The sequence below is a fragment of the Kryptolebias marmoratus genome, linkage group LG1 (assembly GCF_001649575.2).
Source record: "Kryptolebias marmoratus isolate JLee-2015 linkage group LG1, ASM164957v2, whole genome shotgun sequence".
Taxonomy (NCBI): Eukaryota; Metazoa; Chordata; class Actinopteri; order Cyprinodontiformes; family Rivulidae; genus Kryptolebias; species Kryptolebias marmoratus.
Window position 1 is genome coordinate 5,373,013 of NC_051430.1, and position 14,892 is coordinate 5,387,904.

The 14,892-nt window shown below is 40.8% G+C and overlaps 1 protein-coding gene and 1 long non-coding RNA gene across 3 annotated transcripts in view; one reads left to right on the forward strand and one right to left on the reverse strand.

The window, feature by feature from the left end:
* Positions 1-4,386, reverse strand: part of unc5db (unc-5 netrin receptor Db) — a 360,215-nt gene extending 355,829 nt beyond the window's left edge. For both annotated transcript variants that reach the window (XM_017434898.3, XM_017434897.3), the window contains exon 1: positions 4,097-4,386. In XM_017434898.3, coding sequence (XP_017290387.1) covers positions 4,097-4,181 — 85 coding nt within the window. In that variant the 5' untranslated portion in view covers positions 4,182-4,386. The remainder of the gene's footprint in view (positions 1-4,096) is intronic.
* A 9,298-nt stretch (positions 4,387-13,684) lies between these two features.
* Positions 13,685-14,570, forward strand: LOC108247043. The gene is made up of 3 exons (XR_001809059.3): positions 13,685-13,873; positions 13,939-14,047; positions 14,116-14,570. It is a non-coding gene; the product is annotated as an uncharacterized LOC108247043 (long non-coding RNA).
* Positions 14,571-14,892: the final 322 nt, after the last annotated feature.

The following is a 14,892-nucleotide window of genomic DNA, read 5'->3' on the forward strand; positions in this document are numbered from 1 at the left end:
TTCTGTCAGACAGACAAATGTACACAAGTACACACATCACAGGCAAAAACAGTAACGGCCACAGTTTGTCTTTTAATTTCATGCATAAATCCATCAAAAACAGCTCACTCAGGAAAAGTGTGCTTTAACTATTAGTGCAAGAATGTGCTAGTGTAAATCCAAAACTACACAAAACAGCTTTCTTATATTTTAGCTTCTGGACCAAATTTTTAATAAAATTGTCTCTGTCATCCTATCTGCTTCAAAGGTCCTCAGTTCAGATACAGTATTCTGATACTATACTGTGTATCAGAAGAAAAATTGGAAGTAGATGCAACTTTTTATTGTAACATAAAAGAAAACAGAGGCAAATGTTCTGTTTTGCTTTTCTGTCACACTTACATGTTTCAGATTATTAAGCAAATGTTAAAAGCAGACATATCGGTGGTGGCAGTATGATGGTCTGGAGCTGCTTTGCTGCTTCAGGTCCTGGACAACTTGCTGTAATTGATGGAACCACAAAGTGAAGTGAAGTGAAGTAAAGTGAAATTTATTTATATAGCACTTTTCAGCAACAAGGCAATCTAAAATGCAAATTCTGATCGTCACCAGAAAATCCTAAAGGGGTATTTTACAACCTTAAGATTAAGCTGATTTAGGTTCTGCAATAGGACAGTGATCAGCAGCAGCATTCCTCTGCAGCCATGTGGAAGGCTCCTCACCACTTGACCAGGACCAGGTTGGTTTGGATAGGATCATCATTTATAAACTGCATTTTGTATTCACTCAGGTCATCTTTGTCTGATTTTAACATTTGTTTGTCTGATGATTTGAAACATAAATACTTTCTTTTGCAGAGCTCTGTCACCATGATTAAAGATGGTCACTACAGCTAACCAATATTTGTAAAGACAAAAATGGCTACAACTGAGTCAATTTTGCAAGGATGCAAAGGCAAACACATCTCATGAGATCTTGCAATATCACATGAGATTGTGTAAAATATCATTTACAAGGTTTAACTACAATAACTCTAACCCGTTACATTTCTCCACATAAGATGATCTTAGTCTAAAGCTCTGTTTAGGCAGTTGATATGCATTCATTTAATTTTAATTTCCTTTTTTTTAACCAGAATAAAACCTCATTGAGATCAAAGTCTCATTTGTAAGGGTATCTGGGCATAAAATCTACAGCACATGTCATAAGAATTCCTTCAGTGAACGCTAAGTCTTATATTTGAGTGAAACTTTTTTGCGCAGCTGAGTACTCCTGTTAACTGATTCATCTAAAGTTCAAACAGTCTTAAGACTTATGCAACATTTGAACATTTACTCAACCATGAATGTTGTGAAGCCAGCTTTTAGTTGAGGATGAGTGTTTGGTGTCAATCAGCATCAAACAACATGATTCAGGGTCCAGTTTCCTGAAGCAGCTCGCCTTGCAGGGCTTTAAGGATTACAGCGACTCAGTTTAGATCTTGGACACAAAACTGGATCTTTTAAATTCTGATGAGAACTTGATATACAATTAGTGGATAACATGTGTTGTACATGGGTTTGTATTATGTATTATCCTTTTGACCAAAGGTATAACTAGGTGGTTGCCATAAGAATCTAACTTCATGACCCAGGTGGAATTTTACAGGAAGGGTCCTATAATTTCTGTGATGTGGAAAATTAAGACAGAATGGCAGAACTTTTTAATATGTGGATGTTATCCAATAACTCTGGGTTTTACTTAACAATGTATTTGTTTATCCACCCATTACAGAGACTTTATTCATTCAGTTGTGTATAAAAGCTGAGGTGGAAATTCTCCTAAACGTTCATGCTCTTTAAACAAGACTATCAGTTGGTCATTCATTTTATCTGGAGGACAACACAGTCAGTCATGGCTCATCTACCAGAGGAGCAACACTCATCTCTCTTAAAGTGACGTTTTTTCTGAAAGAAACATCTGCAACAAGCTACAAGAGTTAGCATGTTAGCAAGTGCAATATATCCAGCCTACTGCAGGCTAACTGAGGCTAATAACCAGCTAATTAATAGCTAAGATCAGCTTGTCAGACAAACAACGTTACTTTACAAAGAGCAGAACAGCAGAGAGGAAGTAATGTAGGTACAATTACTTTAATGTTCTAAATAAATATACATAAAACAACCTGTTGACTCTGGTGTTTTAGCTAACACTATAATTAAATGAAATTTAAATATAAATGTATTGTTAATATTCAGCATTAAATTAAAGTTTCAGTCTTGATTTTAAATATCATCCTAAAGAGAGATGTTCTAAAAAAACAAATAAACATGTTGGTTTAAAATCTGTTCTGGTTGAAGGAAAAAACTGAAACACTGCTTTTAAACAGTTTTATCATACTATCATATCTATAAAAAATCATTATTTGGCAATATAAGGCAATATTTAGGCAGCAAAAGTAAGCAAATCTCGTGATGCATTTTTAATTTTTGTCTTAATACCATAATTTCATGGTAGTTTTGCTCAGGGATTCCATACTGTCAGAATCTACTGGTCCGTGCCTGGAGCAAAATGAGAAATTGGAAAGCTGACTTTAAGAGAACCAGACTTAGTTCAGATATTAAATGTCTGTTTTACAGCATGTTTCCAGCTCTGTAAGCATGCAGCAAACCACTGCAGCTGCTCATTTCACATCATAAAGTTTAACTTTGACTTGAGCACGTGTTATTTCTAACAAAATAACCTGACGCTTCATAGGTTTCCAGGTGCGTGTAAACAGACACTCTAATCTGGAACAAGAAAGAGGACATAGCCTCCAATGTTTCCAGGGTTACGGTGAGTTTGACAAGCCAACATGAGTTCAGTTATTTTATCTGAATATGTTCTTATCTTTTCTGTGGCAGATTCATAAATGAATAAGAAAACATGAGTGTAGCTGGAGCAACTGGCTGGTAGAGTTTGTTTTTATTTGCTCTGCACGACAAAACAGCGGCATACAACCCAAACTCAGTCCAACAGAGTCCAACAGGAAGACAAAAAAGCAGAATATAACTGTGGACAAGATGCTCTGATTTAAATTCATGGCTACAGTCCATAAAGTGAGTTTTAACAGCCCGCTTGCACACTCCTCTGTGCTCAGAAGAACCTACAGGCTCTGTGCTGAAGTCAGTCAAATATGCAGATGGAGAATTTTAACAACACAAACACAATAAAACCACTGGAGAAAGCTGTGTTCAGCAACATAGGACTCATTTTAAAATCAAACATCCTTTTGGCTGCAGCAGCTAAAAATTCCGGGAAAGTCTGTAAAGCCATTATTCTACAGAAAACTAAATCTTTTGGGTCTTTCTTTTTAAATCTTAATCAAACCCTTTTTTTTCCAAATGGAAGGGAAAACTAAAGTATGAAACCGAAGCTGCTTTCCTGCTGTTGATTGGACTTTTTTTTTAATGGTTATGTGAGCCATGCAGCAGGTGATTTTAGAAACACATTGGTTTGAGGTGCTTCAGTGCCAGACAGAACATCAACTTATTCTGTTCAAAAAGGGAAAAAACATCCACCGAGCCTGTTGCACTGCTGAAGCACAAGATTTCTGCTTGTGTGCGCTGATGGATTCATGAAATACCTCTGAGTAAACCCAAGACAACAAGAACAACTGATCCTTAGAGTTTGGAACGGGCTGAAGTTCTGATTGGGTTCTGACTGAGGGGCTGAATCACGGTCTGACTGGGATCTGACTGGGGTCTGACTGGGGTCTGACTGGGGTCAGACTGGAGTCTGACTGAGGGTCTTATTGGAGGTCAGACTGGGGTCTGGTTGAGGGTCAGACTGGGGTCTGACTGAGGGTCTTATTGGAGGTCTGACTGAGGGTCTGGTTGAGGGTCAGACTGGGGTCTGACTGAGGGTCTTATTGGAGGTCAGACTGGGGTCTGGTTGAGGGTCAGACTGAGGTCTGACTGAGGGTCTGGTTGAGGGTCTGATGGCTGTAGCAGCAGTACTGAGGAAGAGGAGCTCACACACACAGCAACACTAAAGCCCAGAGACTCACAAGCTCAGATAAAAGAAACAGCAGGACACAGGTGGATCCGGGAACAGGGACGCCCGAATCCATGCGTGCACGTGGGCAGGCAGCGCTTACCTTTGGAGCTGACGGTCGCTGCGCAGTAAACCAGGAGCGCGAGCTCCGCGATGAAGAGGAACCCTCCCTCGTTCCGCGCGCCCATTCCGACCCGGAGCTCTCCACAGACGATCCGGATCTCTCGGGTCCAGGTGCTTGACCCCCCCTCAGCTCCTCCTCGTACACCGAGGAGGGGGGCAGTTCTGCGGGCTGGCAGCTGGAGGAGACACCGGCTGGATGGAAGCAGAGGATGCAGGAGATACGAGCATCTTCACTTCACGTTCACTGCGCGTGTGCGCGCGGCAGGGGGACTCTCAGTTTACTCCCCTTTCAAAGCATCATCACCCCGGAGTCTGCAGCGCGCGGACCAATGGGAGAGGGAGGGGGCGGGGAGGAGGAGGGATGGACTTGGTTCTGACCGTGCTGCTGCAGTCGGTCCGGTCCGGACGGGTTCTGCCAGCCGAGGAACAGAACAGAGTTTAGAGCTGATCCTGAGTGCCCCTCTCAGGTCTGAGGAAAGTTTCCATGGCTCTACTTCTTTTAGACATCCAATACAGTCCAACATTCACCTCAGAGAATGACTATCAGCACCAAGGACAGCTCAGAATCTGTTAAACTGACTATACGGACCAGAAAAAAACAATGTTGACTAGCCGTGGTCCAAAAGTTTATCATTTGTAAAAATATCTAATGATTAATCTCTGATCATTTCATTAAAATCCATCCAGTGGTGGAAAAGATATTTTGCTAACAGACAAACATGGTGGACAGATGTTGCAGAACATGTAAGCCTCAGTGTGTGTGTTGTGGATGAGTCTCAGCTTCAACCACAGCAATCTTTGGCTCAGTATTTGCTAACAGACTGTCAGACAAATACAAGCTCACACATACCGACAGACACGGACAAAAACATCATTGCCTTCGGCAGCAGGCAACAATAAACCTCAGGATAAACTAAAGGAAGCATGACTCGCAGACTACATCACACATCAGAAGACAGTGAAAAGATGAAGTAACCACATGACCAATACTTGCTCATCTGGAACTAAATGTAGTCATTTGTTTGGACTCCAACCCATGAAAGAAAATGAGATCTATATAGTGTCTTTGTGCCATTAGCCCAGCCACCAAAAGGCAGCCAATAATAGGTTGGTTGTTTTATGTTTTTTTTTTTGCTTTTGTCAGAGTGTTCTCGTGTGGCTGGCTGTTAGCAAATTGTCTTGTGAACCATTGGGTGGATTTTAATAAAACTTTCAGGAATTATTCATTTAATTTACATCTACAACTGATTAACTTTTGGAGTTGACCTGATTTAAAGTGGCTGCAAAAGCTAATCAAACTTACACAACACAAAATAGCTTTAACACTGCCAGATTTACAGTTATTGAGTTAAAATTTGATGTTGTATTATCTGAGTCATCCCCATACTTTGAGCGCTAACGGATTGTACAAGATATCGCTATATCACATGAGATTGAACATAAAATGTTATCAAGGTTTGACCAAAATGGCTACACCTCTATAATTTGTCATTATAAAATGATCTTAATTTAAAGGTCTGACTATAAGCGATAAGCATTCCTTAAAGGAACAACAGATCTTTAATTTTCTGTTTTTTACTTTCCATTCATGTCCTGAATGAACTAAGCTGAAATGAACTTGTATAACAAGCACTGGAAGTGTGTATCAGCTTAGTTTAGAGTTAGTTTTATTCATCCACAGATAAATTGTGTGTTAAAAGTCTGTCTCTGCTGCTCTCGCTCACATGCTTCTGTTGTCACAGTTTATTGATTATTCCATCATTTTGAACATGTTTTAGCCATAACTTTTTTTGTTCAAGCTGAGAGCCATATTGTCCAGGGGTTATTACAGAAAGGAGGTTTAACAAACCCTGAGTTTATCCATAAACTCAGAGTTAACTTACACCAAGAGGGAAAACTCCAGCTTTTTGGTTCCAGAAGGGCTGATTACATTGATGTTAAATTACTCCTCAGAGTTGCTGAACTTTGATGTAATTGAGTGCACACGCACAATACAAAGCCATCATCAATGAAGCTCTGATACCTCGATTCACCATGGCAACTGCAGGTAAAAACAGATTTGAGCTGTTCCTAAATACCATCACGCTGAGTAAGCAGTGCAGCTGAAAGGAGGTGCACATGATGGTGTCACAGCTCAGCTAAACTTCATCTATCCCAGAGCTTTATTTCATGTTGAGTCAGCTCTTGGTTTAGGCCATATTAACCATCGCCTAGTACGCCACCTGTAGGAGGAGGCACTGCTGCAAGCCCTCGAAAACAAGAAATCATAAATATTAATAATAATTACAGCCCCAACTGGTATCGTTTTCTTCTGCTCTTAGTCTGTCTTGAAAATAAAAACCCAACCCCCCTGCACCACCTGCTGTTTCCTGTTACTGACCTGGCCCGGAACCTGAAGACGGGGATGGGACAAGTTATCAGTGCACATTTCAGGAAGCGGTTCCTGTTGACAGATATCAACATGTCATATTTGTCATAATGATACTGTCATCATGAGAAGCCCATCCAGCCCTCAAGTGCAGCATTCAGAAAGCAGAGAAATGAAGGTGGGAAAGAGGTCCCAATGAAGAGAAATGTCATCTTTTCTAACATTAGGAAACACTGTTTGACTTTTCATTTTACCAGCTAGGGGCTAGATAAGCTGAAATAAAGCAAAGGCAATGGTCCTGTAGAGACTGTAGCCTGCTACTGTGTATATATTGGTAGTGCAACCTCTTATATTTTAGTAATGCATAGTCAGAATTTGATGATAATTTAGGTTGTGTTGAAAGCATCAAGTAGTCAGCCTGCTGCAGATACATGTTTTGCCTGTACTGTACAGTAACAAGTGAGTCTACTCTACATGCGTCCTGGTTAGATGCTCCAGGCCTCTAGAATCTGTGGCAGAGGAGCCTTCACTCACATCCTCATCACTTACTGAAGAATGGAAGATTAGCCACTTATTTGTGGTCTCTGATATCATTCCAATACTTTATACGTATGTTGTCATTATTATTAATGTTGTTGTTATTGATATTATTACAATATTGTCATTGTTTCTGAAAATTACAGTTTAGTCATGTAAAATACATTTTCTTTGGACCTACTTTATATGAACTAGAATGACAAGAAAAACCTAATGTGTGGTGGAACAGTATGGATGTACAGCTAAAAGTCAAGCAACAAGCAGCAGCACGACAAGTGAGTCACAACGTGAAGCAGGTGACTTCTTTATTAGAGCTGGTTGGTTACTGAGTCACCCAGGTCATTGATTCCAGTCCTTGCACTGAATCAGGACTCACAAGTTTGAGATCTCAATTAACCCAGATCTCTCATGTCCTCTGGCAGATTGCTGCCAAGTCTACGGGTTAGAGGACTCACTGGAAAACAGCTGAAACTCCAGAACTGCTGCTGACTTAGATGAGTCAGGTCTCTGATTCAGGGTAAAAACTCACCAGGAAAACTGCAGACTCAGGTGAATTGTACATACATTTACATACATTTAACATACATTAACATTTTGGTTACCTTATATTTGATTTGTTCATTTTAGCTTTTTGTTCCATCATTTGCAAGTTGTTTGTTCATTCATTGGTGTGTGGAATCATAAAAAAACATGTCTGAGTAATGCAAATTCACCACCATAGTTTTTTTTGTTTGCTGTTGTTTTTCGGTGAGGGGGCACAACATGAACCACTTAAGTGACTCAAGTGAACCAAATTCACCAGCTCTAGTAATTACGTTACAGCACCAGTCATGTTTCTAATGTCAATATGCCCAAATCTAGACACATTTTGGGTGATATTCTATCAAATAGTCACAAATAGTTAGTTTATCAAAATATTCACAGCAGTTACACATGCAGCTCATCCTGGCCTGTTCTTCTGGAATGTCTTTGCCTGTTTGTCCACACATGGAAGCTATGAAAGTCTCTTACTATGCCAGTAAAGTATCTAAACCTTTAAACATTTCTAAACGTCCACAGCGACAGAAAACAATGTGGAATGTAACTTTATTTCAATGCAGTGTTGCCACATATTTGACCTTTTTAAAAGAAGCGCACAGTAACATTATCTCTTATTAAAAGCTGTCTTACATAGTTCAACTATTATGGCAAACGAAGCGCAGCACTATATATATATAATGATAAATACAAATTACACAGGAAATACAGACTGTAACAAGCATATTTATTCACATTGTCTACAAGACATATTAAAGGCAGAATAGGTTTTACACATAAAAAATAATTTAAAACTAGAAATTTAACACAAAAGGTTTTTTTTAAAAACACAAAAGAATTGATCATTTTCTCTGCACTAAAATACCATTTGTTTCCCATCCAGGGAACTTTCACAATTCAAAACTGCAGAGTGTGGAGTTCCAAGCATAAAACTGCATAGAATCCCACCCGTCCCCGTCCCCCGCCTTTATGCAGCTAAATTCACATGCTGATTATTCTCACTACCTTTACATCTGAGGGTGATTAGAGTGAAACTGACTGGGTATCAGACTTAACACTCCATTGTAGGTTTTTGACAGCTGAAACCTGAGACTTCTTTTTCTGATTAAAGTTGGTTTCTCTCGTTTAAACAAATGGCTTCCTTCACCCCCCTCTCAAACCATCTGTCTTCTCAGTCCAAAATATGAACATTTGGTCCTTACAATTGTGTCCCTTATCCTCGAGGTGTAGGTGCACAGCTGAGTCCTGTCCTAAAGAGGTGGCCATCCAGTGTTGACCCATGTGTCTGTGGAGAAGCTGTTTAGTTTCTCCAACACTGAGGTCTGAGCATTCTTTCTTTCACGGAACTGCTTAAATGAAACCAAGAAAAATATTGTTCAGTGACAACAGGTTTGACTTTTAAAACAGTTAATTCTTTAAATGATAGACTCAGAGTTTCACAACACCTGCTGTCAGGAGTACCTCATGAAGCATTTGTAAATATAATAAAACTACAGCATCTAGTCACATGTAGAAGCTAAGAGAAGCAAACTTCATTCAGTTTAATGAGGTACTGATTAGATGATCACCTGAACTAAATCTTATTTGATGAGAAAAAGTCTCAGAAACACGGCTGTGGCCATAATTTACCTCTTGCAGGATGACAAAAACAATGCCAGTACAAACTCAAAAGTAATTGGAATAAAAAAAACTTACTGATCATATCCAAAGAGTGGAAAAGAAAGGTTTTGAGTGAGGAAAAGTAGAAAAGAATACAATAAGCTTTAAGTTTTCACTACGGTTTAGGTGTGGATGAAGAATCTCCAGATTCAGACTCTGTCATGGCTAACCCAATCTCTAGCCCTGAACCCTGTTGAAAACCCTGGAATGTGATCAAGAGGAAGATGGATGGTCACAAGCCATCAAAACAGGGAGGCAAAAAGTCCCCAAACAGCTATGTGAAAGACTGGTGGAGAGCATGCCAAGACGCAAGTAAGCTGGGATTAGAAATCAGAGTAATGAAAACCCAATACAGATTTCTGATCTCATTCTCAGTTAAAACTTTAGTACTGGGATGTCTTAAAATCATTATAAACTTGTTTTCTATGCATTATTTGAGGTGTAAACATGCTGCACCTTTACTGTTATTGAGATGAGAGTATATGAGGCCTAGTATGTTACAATTTCACTCGAGAGAGGACCACCAGAACATCGGCCTATATAGTTCGAGTTGAGTTTTTACAGAAATGAGATTGTTTTGAAGACAAAAAATTCTGTCAAACATGATCATGTCAAATCAATGTGTAGCTGATTATTGTGGCAAAGCAGTGCAGATGGAGGAATGAGAACCTGTACTTTCCACGACAATCCAACTCAGCTCCCCCTCACCTGCTGATGAAATCTATCCAAGAGAGGACACATCAGCTGGGATGATGTGCTGCTGCAGCTCAAGAAGAGAAGAGTGGAGACTCGCCAAACACCCAGGTGAGAGGATGAAAAAATAAAAACCCTCAAAACCATGCAGAGGAAAATAAGATTTTGTTGTTTTGGTGTGCTGTTTGTCCTGGGAATAGCCACCTAAATCCACTCAAGGACAGCGCTGAGACAAAAGGTAGGGTTTGTGGCTGCAGCTATAACCACCATCTGAAGCCTAAATGCCAGTAGTTCGAGCTGCAGCTGCAGGTCTGGCTGAGGCTCTCTACATTCAGGCCAGCAGTTAGAACTGCAGTTGTTCAAGGCCCTGTGTTTCCAGGCAGGTAGTTAGAGCTGAGACCTACAGCTGACCGCTGCTTTGCAACCATCTGAGACTCCATGTGACAGGACTGGTTAGAGCCATGACCAACAGCTGACTGCTGTTCTGTGGCAGCCTGAGGCTACATGTTACAGGTTAAATAGTTAGAGATTAGTAGAGTTTAGTTAGTTATAACACAGCCAGAATAGGCAGTCGGTTAAAAATGCTATTGATACCATCCATTTATATTTGACCACTTATCCATTATGATTCACAGGGATAACAGGTTCAGGAAACAGAGAGATTCCTTTTCCCAGTGACACTTTCAAGCTCCTCCTAAGGAGCCTGAGGTGTTCCCAGGCACATTCTGGGTGTGCCCAGGGGTCTCCTCCTTGTGAAACGTGCCCAACAAATCTCAGAATGGAGTCATCCAGGAGGCACCCTAACCAGATTGTCAAACTACCTCAGCTGACTCCTCATGACACAAAGGACCAGCGGCTCTACTCTGAGTCTTCTCTGGATGATGGAGCTCCTCAACTAATCTCTAAGGCTGAGCCTGTTTATGCTATGGAGGAAACTCATTTCAGATACTTGTATCTGGGATCTTGTTCTTTCAGACATGATCCATACATTATGACCCTAGATGAGGGCTGGAACATAGATGGACCAGTAAATTGAGAGCTTTGCTTTTCATCGCAACTTTTTTCTCCAGAAAAGACCTAAGCAAAACCCTCACTACTGCGTACGAGTCCTTGATCAGTTTCTCACTCCATCCTACCACTTGTAAACAAAACCCAGATACTGAGCTCCTCCGCTTGAGATGAAGACTGATGCCAGACCCAGAGGGAGCATTTCACCCTTTTTTGGTTGAGAGCTATGGCCTTGAACCTAGAAGAGCCGACTCTCATGCCAGCTGCTTCTCATTCAGCTGTGAACTGTCCCAGAGCATGCTGAAGGGCATGGCCTGAAGATGCCAACAGAACCACAGCTTCTGCAAAAAGCAGAGGTGAGACCCTGAGGTTCCCAAACACCACAAACAGAATCAGAGACAAGGGACAGCACTGGCTGAGTCCAATCCACACTGAGAATGAGCTGAAATTAGTGCAAACACAAACATAGCACTTGCTTTGGTTACACTGTAAAGCAGCCCATTCTCCTGCAGCACCCCCCACAGAATGGCTCAGGGAACATAAGCCTTGTAGAATGGAGGCTCAAACTTTCATGACCCCTTCAGCAACTCCACAAGGACAAAGAGGACAGTGGTCCACTGTTGCACGACCAGGACAAAAGCCACACTGCTCCTACTGAATCTAAGGTTCCAACAACTTGGAAAGGAGACTCCAGACTCATTGTCACCATGTCAGTGAGTCTGGATACAAAAATACAAAAGAGCAGCTACAAAGTGAGTGTCTGCCTGCAGGATGGGAGAAAGGAGGAGAAAGTGTCAGCAGCAGCCTGGAGATAAACTTTGGGACATTATGGTGTTTCTAACTTCTCTTTCTGACATCCTTCTCCCATCTGAGCTGGAGACTTTGTTACCACTACTTTTTTCTTTCATGGTTGTTGTGTTCAGCTAGTGCTGCATTCATGCTGAGACTGTGGAGCCTCGCCTGACGTCATCAGTCTTTGGCAACTTCACCTGCAAGCTCAGCTACCTTGTTCTTGTCTTTTTTCTTTCAGTTATTTTTTTAAACATATTTCTCAATTTCTGACATGGAAATGAAAATTACTTGTATGAGTTATGCTGCATACACAATTTGAAAGTGAAAATGCGTAAAAATCATATTATATGTCCTTTAAGGTCAGTTTGTCACTGCTGATGTGTCCCCAGACACCTGATTTGAGGCTTCTGCACAGTTTTTAAATTTCACTCTGTCACCTCCCACCCCTATCTCACCCCACTGCTACAACAACATGCTTCACACTTGACCTTCTATTGAAGGTGTTGCATACTTCTGACTCCCTTTGTGTTTGAACAACAGTATTAAAAACGGTGTGGCTGCAGATGGCTCCTGTCTGCAGAGTCAGGCAATTTCAGCAAAACAATATGCAACCTCTGGAGTAAATCCCCAGAGGTAGTATAAATAGTTTTGTTGAAAATGTAAGACAAATAAAAAAGGAGAGTTAAACCATAAGAAAAAAACAGACATTAACCTATGTTATGTACTGTCCCTTTAAGATTATTCCTAATTTATGTATTTTTATTTGTAATAGTTTGTTTGCAATGTGTACCCTTCAGCACCAGGTCTGACACACGTTCTTGTTGGTATCTGGTCTTTTTCAGCACCAGATTTTCACTATTAGTAACCTTCACATATTCAAAGTTATGACTGGATAGAGGGTGGAACTGTTAACCTATGAGAAAAAAAATGACCAGAGAAAGAGAGAGGTATGGGCTCAGTTTGCCAACTGGCTGCACAATTTTCTATACATGGTGTAGTGAGCTGTTTACAACAAAAATTAAAATACTGCTTAACTACTTCAAAGTTGTTATGCCCACAAAGGCACTGGGCCACAGTTTGCTGAACAAGTTACTGTCAGCCTTGTAAATATTTTGTCTGCGAGTCAGCACGCAGTTAGCCATTGGGCTAGTGCCAAGCTAGTTAAACAAAACGGAGTTGTATCACAGTTTGGATTTTTTTTTTTTCTTTGTCATCTTTACCATTACTGGGGAAGAGAGTGAGCTACAGAGAAATCAGGTGTTGTGAGTGGAGGCGAGCGTTACCACTGTGGGCTGAGAGAGGACAGAAAGTGGGGAAGCAGGATGCATCCATACAGAGCCAAGGTGTCTTTATTCCTGCAAACCAAACCAACCATCCTACCCATGCTACAATCAAGCCTGCAACAATGGGCTGTTTAAGGGTTTTTGGGTTGTTTTAAATGAGAAAGAAAAAGTGTACTCACCTGGTAATTTGTTTGCATTACCACAGCTGAAAATAAGAGGAAAAAAATTACTTTGTACTGCTTTAATGGATGTCCACAAATATTTGGATGTGCTGCTGTTATTTATTTTTCTTTATTTGTTAAATAGTCTTTACCTGCGTGGGTCAGATAATGAGAGATTATTAAAACTTAAAGAGGTACAATATTAATCACTAAGTTTAAACCTACACAAGTGTTAGGATTTTGGAGTTTAAAGGTGTTGATTATAACTAGTCACCTAGGTATTTTTAAGTGTGTTATAATAAACAGGGAACCCAGGGTGCAGTATCTGGTGGTAATTACTGATAAAGCGCTACAATATGTCTTAATAAGCTGCAGGAGCAAAACAAATCAGCCTTTTATAAACTGATATAGTTTTACAGACAAAATTAAAACTTAGCATTCTTTAAAGGGATGCATATCACCTGCCACCTTTCATTCCACAGTTTTAACCGTGATCATTTTCATCAATGGAAATGCAAAATTCTTAATGTGGTGGGATGGGGTTTTACCCTCCCCCGCTCTGCATGCCAGGTGTAGCTCAGGACGCACCGTTGATTGGTGGGCGGGGCAGATGCCTTTATAGTCAGGCAGGCTGCGGCAGGTGTGTGTATTTGTTTCTCCCACTGTGGCTACAATCGGCAGCTATTTGTTGGTCGGTGTTTGGTCGACTCGTCTAGATCGTAAGTGCCAGTTTTGCTATCCGTGGTTGGCTTTTGGGTGCTGCGCTTACCGTGCGTTTTTGCAGTGTCACTTGCTGACGTTGCCGGCTGGAGGTTGTTGTGGCGTGCGGCTTCTATCCGGTCCTCACCTGCTGACCCGCTCCCTCCCGGGTTAGGCTGTGTTTCCACCCCTGGGTAAGCTACCTGTTCAGCTTATGATTTCCCTTTTATTTGGATCCACCGTTAATGAGTTTCTGTTTCAGGCGCCGATTGTGTTTGGAGCTGCAGTGCTTTGGACGCTCTGCTGTCTTGTCTTGCAGCCGTGTGTTTGGGTCGCTCTCAGCTGGACCTGTCGCTGGTCGGGCAGACTGTGGGGGCGTGGCGTTACTTCTCTGGCCCCATCGAAGGGCATTTGGACTGGATGACAACAATTGTTCTATTGTTTGAAGTGTTTTTTTTTACGGTTTGTATTTGGTTGAGTGAAGTTACTAATGTTTTTTTGTTTGGTTTTACTAACTTTGTTTGCATGGCATGTTTTATTTCTTTGTTAGAATAATTGAACTTGTCCATCCCTTTTGCTACCTTTCGAGTAGTGAGCCTGAAGTCTCGTATTGTTTTTAACAGAATGTTTTAAAGAGATTGTTTAATAAAATATTGTGCACTGTTCAGTCTGTGTTCTGGTGCATCTTGTAACCTTCAAAAAGACCCCTGCCATCTCCTGGTCACATTGAGATTTTGACTTTTCCCCTCATCTACCCTTTATAATATCATCAACAATATTTCAAGAACTTACAGAAATCTGAGCTCAAAGTACAAGACTAAAAGTCAATATTTGATGCATGCACTTGTACTCATAAAACTGTTTTGATACCACAGCACCAATACCACATAGCTGCAGTCACATTCATCTCTCAGTTGTAGAGTAGGAACGATGTCAGCTGAGAGGAGCTAGAGTTTCTTCTCTCTTTTTTGAGTCAACAGTCCTGATCCACATTCCTTGTCAGTTGGTGGAGGTAATGCACCATAAAGTTGTAAAACAT